We start from the raw sequence: 8,937 nt of genomic DNA, 5'->3' as shown, positions 1-8,937 counted from the left end.
TATCTAACTTGATGACTGAACATCAACTAAATACCAACGACGACCTGAATGGTACATAACTTAATATAGTGACTCATCTGAATACCACCAGCAACCTTGATGGTATGATGGTAAGTCCTGTTGGTATTTGTAAATGAATTGTAATCAAGGTGCTTGTAACTGAATGGTAGTTGAATTGTATCATACCAATACCAACAACTTCCCAAATCACATCACAAACTAGTTACCATACCAATGTAGACATACCCCATAAACTTCAAGTGGTATTCGCAAATTCTTTCTCTCTCCTCTCTCGCCTAGATCACTTACTTGCCTGCAAATGCACTTAGTTTATGCGATTTTGATGAAAAAAAGCTACTTATATCTGCCTTTGGTTTCTCTCTCCTTTCCTGAGTAGGAGCTAAAGAGGAATTCGCAAATGCTTTCTCTTTCTTGTCCAGCATGTTCCCCTTTAATATTTATCAAACCGCCTCATATTTCATTTTTAATTTTAAAACTGAAATAGGGAATTTGACAAACCAAGGCCCACACTTGTTCTCCTTTACAACTTTACTTGGTTTTTTTAATTTTCTTTTTAAACCAGGTTTTTCAAATGACTATTTTGCCCTTAGTTGAGTCATTGTGGATTCAACTTAGTTGATACCAAGAATTCCTCCAAAGTTTATCAAAATCTTTATTCAGTCAAATGTTAGCTTCAGATGTGCATTCAAAAGCAGAGCTACATGAATACATGTGCTCACATATATGTACACTGCAATGTCAGTGATTTTTTTCTATATGTTCTTCTGATACATATACAATACATTCCTTCTAATCTTCATAATTAGTGACCCAAAAAAGAGACTGCATAATCTCTATTTCAGCTATATACGCTACCAAGAATCCCATATGTTTTCATTATCAACCGACTAATTAATTAAAATACATCCTCGAAATAGAGCTATGTCTACTTTAACAACGGCAAAAGTTGAGGATTGATTAGTAGTAATTGGGAAGACATTCATGTCTCACCCATGGCACAAGGAATGCAAGGTGGGTCTTTTGACTGATCTTCTGGAGTAATAAGCTGCAGACAATGGTCATGAAAGGTGTGGCCGCAAGGTAGAGTAGCTACAGTTGGTGGAATAGGCGGTTGTGAAATAGGGCCTTCGGGTGCAAATGATAAGTCTCTCTTGCACAAAAGACACTTGAATCCAACTGTTGGAAGGAGAGCAAAACCTACAAGCAAAAACCGTTGTTAATAACTTCTTGTATTGGGTAGTATGCACACTGGAAGGTAACCAGCACAACAATATCTTGAAACCACAGAGCGCACAGCATGCATAACAGCTAAAAAATTTCACAGGAAAGGTTACAGCAAGTTTAAGTTAAAACTTTCAAGATAGCTAAGAGTATATGCATGAATCAACAGATTGAAGCTAATATGGGGACCAGGCCAGCAAGTGCCAATGCGCAGCTCTGTAGAGACTATCATCAACGGAAAACCTTGAATAGTTTTCATTAGCTGTATAAAGTAAATCAATAGATAAAAAAGAGATCAAAGAGCTTTTCGTACTGATTTAGTGGAGTAAATTTCAGTGGATAAGAAAAAGCAAGAGTGCATCAATTATATTATTTCAGCACAGCAAGCAAGAGAGCAAGGTGTAGACTGTAGAGAATGATCCAACCTACAGCATTATGAAGGAAAACCTAGTCTGGGCAGCACCATTAACCAATTCCAACGCAAAATCTATATGTAAATCTCCGAGATACAAAAAAAAAAAAAAAAAAAAAAAACCTCCATATTGACACATTGTTTCCGAATAATCAGCAAAACTAATCTTTTCTCTTGCTGGTTCCCACAGTAATTCGAAAATGGTAATGAAGGTCATGCAAGAAATGGGACAGTATTAAACAAAGAATACCCAAGGGTCTACACATATACACTTCAAAATAAAGATATCAAAAGCTCTGGATGGTAAAAAAAATTTCGAAATACTGTTTTGAATAGAAAAAAAAGTCTTCATCAAAAGCTTTGAAACATGGGCAACAACATTCACACTTGCGGAAAATGTTACTATGTTCAGGATTGTTCACCTCACAATATATATGTGTTTAAACAAGCAACTTCAAAAGCAAAAACTTAATTTAAGCCAGATAAATATCTTAGTAAATGAAGGATGCAAGAGAAGACATACACATAAATACCTTGAAACTTTATATGAGGCATTGAACTAGGAACTTGTGATGCTCTCAAACCTGGATCTGCCTTTGCTAAAGCAGCCAAGGCAGGCAGAGATTTTTTCCAGTCACTCAGAGATTGACGAGTCATATTTGAGTTAGTCTGGAGCATCTGAAGCTTCCGAAGAGCAGCCAAAGCAGCCGCGTTACGTCCAGAAGAAGATAAAGCTGCTGCTGCAACTCTCTGTGAATTAGTTGCTGGGATTGGAACTCTCGCTGAGCCAGAGCGGTTTGCTATTATCCTAGCTAAAGGGGTTGATGGTGCATCCATGGGTGGTGATGCAAAAGTAGGACTTTCAGCTGCAACCATTGCAGCAGTGGAAGTCTTTGAAGGAGCAGCTGCGGAGCTCGTCATTGAGCTGGGGATATCCAAAGACACCTCTGCAGAAGAACTATGAGTAGCTGCAGATATTGCAAAATTCTGTGTGACCCTCGCTGTATTAGAGGCTCCATCAGTCTTTGCTTCAGGAGAAATAGATGTAATATTTCTGGTACAATCACGAGCAGCAAAATCTCTCAGTACAGCACTAGGGATATCAGAGGAGTTCACAGCGGGAGTACAGGCTGGCATAGAATGGCCAGTAGTAGCAATTTGCCCCAGGGCATTCTGCAGTAGATCTGGTGAAAATTGTTTCATTGATGTTTGAGGCATGATTTTCCTGCGCTGATCATGTATTGAAGCACGGGGAGGAAAATTTAAGTTTCGTTTGAGAGAATCTCTAGTGACACCTGTAGAAGCCTGGGGATGTTCATTTTTCACTGTGAGGTCAGCTGTTTGACCTAATAAATCAGAAATCACATACTTCAGACCAATGTAGGTTCTTACACATAACATATATCAAAACCAAAATGAGGACATATAAACCTGTGGAATGCCGACCATGCCCAGTGTAAGGTGGATAACTTTTTCCTGTGATTAAAATTTAAGATAAATATATGACATATCATCATATCAGTGAGGTAATAACTCTTTGAAACATGGCATTTTGCAGTTCAGCTAATTTAACTTTTCGGAGCTCAAAGCCTCTACCCACAAAAGGTCTCATCAAAGCAGCGAACATAAAGCATACATAAAAAAAAAATGCAGGTAAACTTGCATTATAGGTACGAGAAATAACATGTAACACTAGTAACTAAGATAATTAAACTACTTAAATGATAATGGTGGAGATATTTCTGCTGTAACAAAGGACACACAATCAGCTTGCAGACTGTAAGCCACCCAATTCAATGGCAGTCTTTCTTTATTCACACAATTAATGTAATAATGTTTTGGCATCATCGTTTCTGATGATAAAGTGATAAAGAGAATCAAACAAAAGAGCCTGACTATGTTTTCCTATTTTATAATAAACTTTCCTCTAGTCCGCAGTTGGCAAATGCTATAGCATGCTAGAATCACATAACTATTGTGGAATCAGCAGCAGCACAGTAGCTACCTCACTTTCAATTATTTGATATATCATCAAACCAGTTTGTACTGTGGGAAAATAACTGACTTAGTACCGTTTCATCTGAATGAAATCTACACTGTATAGAAATCATTTGGCAGCTCATTTAATGCAGTTAACATAGTGTAATGAAAAACTAAACACATGAAACTGAAATGGCAACACAAACCAGGTCAATGTTTTTACTGCAAATATACAAGGCTGTTAGCCTTTTAAGTAATATTCAGAAAAACACACTTTGAAATAAACACTTCAAAAGTACAATTTTGTATGAGTCAACAAGTATACGATACATTCTATAGGATGAACAAATTGTATACGATACAATTTTGTACAATTTTGTGTTTAGATTGTGCTTGAAAAGCATACAATAATTAAAAGCATTTAGTCTTTATTATTTCAACCTTTGCTTAAAATGTGTCGCTCTACATTTTCGAATTTTTATTAAAAAAAATTAAATAGATTATTGAAATGAATATAGCTGCACAGTTTAGGATGAAAAAAATAAATCATTTCTTTTTTTTTTTGGAATAACTATGTTCAATGTAGCAGAGTAAATTCAAACCTCTCCATACAGTCTAAACACACAAAAAGCTAGAGCCATTATATCTTAGTCTCATCTATCAAATGAATTGGTTTTCCTAATTCAATGAATGAAAAATGATGCTACAACATTTCACATAGCTTTTTGTGCAAGATACCACTATTTATCAGTCAGCCATGAAAACGGCATGTCCAGCTTTCATAAATTTACAGTATCAAGCTTCAACTCAGAAAAGCCTGTTAACCACATATCCACAACAAACCTCACTCAGTTTAAACTTTAAAGGGATGTATAGCACCAAGTTACCAACATCTTTGTGATAGCAAACTACATCTTTCAGAATAATCGTTCACAATAAAGCAAAGAACGTAGCAAGCAAGTACTGAAAACAGACATACCTGCTGGAACAAAGCCACCGGAAAACTGACAGGCAGGCATACCAGCAGAAAGAAACCTACTATTCCGGGGGACAAGATCGTCTCCAATAGCCTGAACAGAAGAACTAGTTGCACAGGATCCAAGTGCAAGGCCTGCAAATTAAAGAGCTAGGGTTACATTCAGATAGGAACTGGCAAACCAACAGCAGGAGACAAAGAATGCCTGACATCTCAATTGAGGAATGACTGTGACATGTTAACAGCGAAAATTATTGATGTGGGGATTGTAGGACAAAAGAGGCGGCATATAATACATTCCATAAAGCAACAGTGACGGAGCTAACATTTTTCAAGCAACACTTAAAGCACAAGATTTAGCCATAAAAATTTATTGTTAAGTCAATGAACTGTGACCTTTAACAACAGAAGCAGTAAGTAACTGAACAGCTTGGCTTCGGATCAGGAACTAATATCCCAGACTCCCAGACAGCTTCAGTATTTTCAATCATTCAATGCAGGACTTTGAATCTCATAAGAGCAGGTTTAATTTCTTTTTCAGCTTCTGATCAATGTAAGCTCTTTATATCCAAGGACGCAACATTAAAGCTTCAACAAGTAATGGAATAGGTGACTTCTAGCAAGCTGATTTAAACATTTCATGACAGTGGGAAATTAAAGACACATATTTAACATCAATGACTAAAGATGCACAGATTGCTCACCTGACTTGTCATGGCTATCAGATTCTCCTATCCCGGAAGGAGGTGGCATGAGGTTGGTAGTTAGATATGAATTCTGTGGTGGATCAGCAGCAATTTGGTGATTACTTCTCAGAACAGTAGAGTTGAATGGGACTCCTTGCATCCTTCTTCTTACATTCTTGGCCAATCCTTGATTATGACTGGAGTTATTGGTAAGCACGCGTTGATCAGCTCTAGAGCAATCAGAAGGGTCACTTGAATACATACTTGAGCCACATTCATTTCCAGCTTCAGAGGTTCTGCCGCTTGGAGTGGGAATATAATGGTGCATGTTCACCGGCCCTCCATAGAGGTTGGAGGTTGGATTCATATCATGCCTAGAATTCATAAATTGCAAACTACCACCACCAGAAATGTTTTGATTGCCTGAAGAATCCCATGTCGTCACAAGACCATCTGCATTATTCTGAAACCCTGCCAAGCCCCGCACATTGTTAAAGGAATTATAAGGTGATTGACCTTGCGAAGAAAGGGGCGTCTCACTCAAATGAATGGCTCCCCCACCATAAGTGTTGGAGTTCACGTAAGATGCAACATTGCCAAGTGACAAAAATCTTCCATCAAGTCTGTCCAATCTGTTTGGATGAGACATATTAGCTCTAACTTGGTTATCATACACTCTTGGGACAGTAATTTGGTTGACCTGAGCTGCACTTTCACTGAAATTAGTAACATGTCTATAGTGCCCTGTTGGCTGTCTGATGCTGTTTTGTGTTTCTGCATCCAGGTGGAAGTTTCCAACCCCACGATTAACAGCATTAATGGAATTTCTGTCAATGATGCCAACATTCTCGAATTGAGGTACCCTACTCATGCCATGATAAGAGGTCATCACATTGTTAGGAATATGATATCCAGGACTCATCAAATCCATGCCTACACTAGGAAAACTGAAACCCTGATTGTCTAGAATGGAATTATCATCTATGACAATTACATTTTGGTCAATAGATATATTCATTGGATTTTCATCTACATTAGTACCTATATTCAAATCATTTACAGAGGCTCTGGGTAAATTTCCTTGGTATCCATAAAGATTCCTTGTAGACAAAGGAGAAGATTGGAGAGGCATAAAAGTGAAGGGATTAGGGCCACCAGTGCAACTATCATTAGCAGGCAAAGCTTCTTGAGAATTATCATTCTGCAACTGAGGTACACTAATAAAGCCCTCATAATCATCTTGCCTTTGATTCTGATCGCGATTTTTCATGCTTCTGAATGAAGAAATAAGATACTACTATCAGATTAAGAGCATAAATAAACAGTCAAAACATTGTAAACAATTAACTATCACATCAACTTAGATATACTTTTATCAATCAAGCATTTGTGCTTAGAGCATACCACATTTAGGCAACAAACTCGGAAAAATCAACATCCCAAAATTTTATGACTAATTGTGTCATCTACCGCTTTCCCTAAGGTAAGCTTGCACTGATCAAGTAATTACCCATATACAACGAAACCAAAACATCGAAATCAAGCTCTTCAACTCACTACACCTTTCAATGTGCTGAGAAAACTATATCAATCCATAAAACTCCTCAATTACTGCACTAAGCCAAAACCTCAAAGTTCAAAGATTTCACTAAATCAATCCAATTTCGAAGCAAAGTTAGCCACCCAGAATAAAGCAAGCACTATAAAACGCATTAAATCAGCTATCCACTTTTGAAAAAATCAAAATCAAAAGGCCAAAATCTATACCTAAAACGGTAAAACCCCATAATTCAGATGCATAGGCACAATTCAAAATTCAAACCCATGACTTTCCACACTTTATAACAAAAATCTAACCTAATTCTAGTTCATTTCAGCCAATAAAAATCATCAAATAAATAATTTCACAACCCACAAACGCCACCTCAAAGAAAAAATCTTTTATAAAAAAACAAGAACACCCATCAAACAAAATTCACTCCAGAACACAAAATTCAATCATCGGAATACAAAAAATACACATAAAAATTCAAATTCAAATTACAATAAAAGACAAAACAAAAAAAATTAAAAAAAATGAAAAAGCAAAAGAAAAGGTAATTCAATTGTAGAATTGGGAAAGAAAGAATTACCAGAAAATCAAAGAAATCGGAAGAAATTGAAAGAGGAATAAGAAGAAAGAGGAGTGAGCATGAGTGTACGGAAGCCAAGGAGGAGGAGGAGAGAGAAAGAGAAGAAGGGGGGTTTGGTTTTTGGCGCTGAAGAAAGGGTGAAGCGTTTTAAAGGGTTCGGTGTGGGACCTAGTTACTACTACTAGTATACATACTTCTTCAAGGAGAGAGAGAGACGTAAGATGTAAGATTGTGTTCCTTTGAAGCATTCTGTCAAGTCTTATGTGATGTAATACAGCTAGACCTGTGTATTGGGGCGGGAGGGTAGAGTTGTCGTGTCGAGTCAGATGGGGTCTTGTTTTTTAGTTTAATTTCGGGTTTGTTACAGAGGGAGTTGAATCTAATATCTAGACCTGTGTAGTGGGGCGGGAGGGTAGATTTAACTCCCTCTGTAACAAACCCGAAATTAAACTAATATATAAAGCTAAATTTTTAGCTAGGTCACGACGTTGCGACACTTGGCGTTCCAACTTTTCGTCAAGTGTCGCGCCACGTTGGAGCGATTTAAATAATCTTCAAAAGATTAAAAAAATTATAGAATTTTAGGATAAAATTTAAATTTTAGAATTTTATTTTCGATAAAAGACCAATATTTCATAGATACAAATTGAATTATAATTTTATTCAAAAAAATTATTAGATTATAATTCTTAAAAATTATCATATAAATTAAATTTTTTTATAACATAATATATTTTTTTTTGGAGCGAAGGAATTAGTTTAAAGTGTAAAACATCTATTTATAATATATACTAATCAGTTAAAATAATATATTTCACAACTAATAGAATTTTATTACTACATAGACCTGTCAATTAGGGTTGAGTGATCATGAGTCATCTCGGATTGGGTCACTTTAGGTTACGAGTCAAGAAATGTTCAACCCTTGCCCAAAGTTTTGGGTTCGGGTCAATCCAACGGGCTTTGAACATTTATCTTATTTAATTTATTATTTGTTTATTTTTGTAAAGTATTAAATCGAACATTTCCACCAATATTAGTATTAGTCATTATATGCCTACTAAGCTAGATAGTAAATCGTTACAAAAGTACATCAATAAACTAATTTTGTATCAATTGTATATTTTATAATTTGACATATAGATTAAAAATTTTATCATTAAATTGAATAAACAACCCGGGCATCGCACGACACAAAACTAGTATATATATATAAAGGGGAGTTTTTCCCCAAGTTTTTAGAGAGCCACGTAGGATTTAATTTTCTTAGCGCGCCATGTAGGATTATAAATTTAAGTGGTAGCCAATTAAATAAGAGATTATTAATTTCTTTTACAATTAAATAATTCAAATGCCACGTAAGCAAAATTGGCGAATGAGATTTTAAAGTTTAAATTAATTAAGTACAAAATATTATCTTTTGAGGTTAGGAATTTTATTTTTATTTTTTTTGAGGAAATTAGGAATTTTATCTAATATTTTAAAACTAATATAATAACAATTTTAATC

General features: G+C 35.8%; 1 protein-coding gene across 1 annotated transcript; it reads right to left on the bottom strand.

Moving 5' to 3' along the window:
* Positions 1-701: 701 nt before the first annotated feature.
* Positions 702-7,725, bottom strand: LOC145634726 (uncharacterized). Its single transcript, XM_081686117.1, has 6 exons — positions 7,429-7,725; positions 5,315-6,570; positions 4,614-4,745; positions 3,086-3,130; positions 2,188-3,000; positions 702-1,218 (listed from the first exon to the last, which is right to left on the bottom strand). Exons 2-6 carry the CDS (start codon positions 6,564-6,566, stop codon positions 1,001-1,003), a joined length of 2,460 nt encoding a protein of 819 aa, XP_081542243.1. The 5' UTR covers positions 6,567-6,570; positions 7,429-7,725; the 3' UTR covers positions 702-1,000.
* Positions 7,726-8,937: the final 1,212 nt, after the last annotated feature.

Source organism: Chenopodium album, chromosome 6, assembly GCF_948465745.1.
Source record: "Chenopodium album chromosome 6, dcCheAlbu1.1, whole genome shotgun sequence".
In the NCBI taxonomy this organism is placed as follows: Eukaryota; Viridiplantae; Streptophyta; class Magnoliopsida; order Caryophyllales; family Amaranthaceae; genus Chenopodium; species Chenopodium album.
This window is presented reverse-complemented; position numbering and strand designations above follow the sequence as displayed.

Bases quoted from the DNA above. Each gene is read 5' to 3' on its own strand.
- LOC145634726 (XM_081686117.1), bottom strand. From the start codon at position 6,566: ATGAAAAATCGCGATCAGAATCAAAGGCAAGATGATTATGAGGGCTTT. The intron at 3,131-4,613 runs GTATGTCTGTTT...TTTTAATCACAG, and splicing joins CGGTGGCTTTGTTCCAGCAG to GAAAAAGTTATCCACCTTAC. The intron at 3,001-3,085 runs GTTTATATGTCC...CTGATTTATTAG, and splicing joins GCATGGTCGGCATTCCACAG to GTCAAACAGCTGACCTCACA.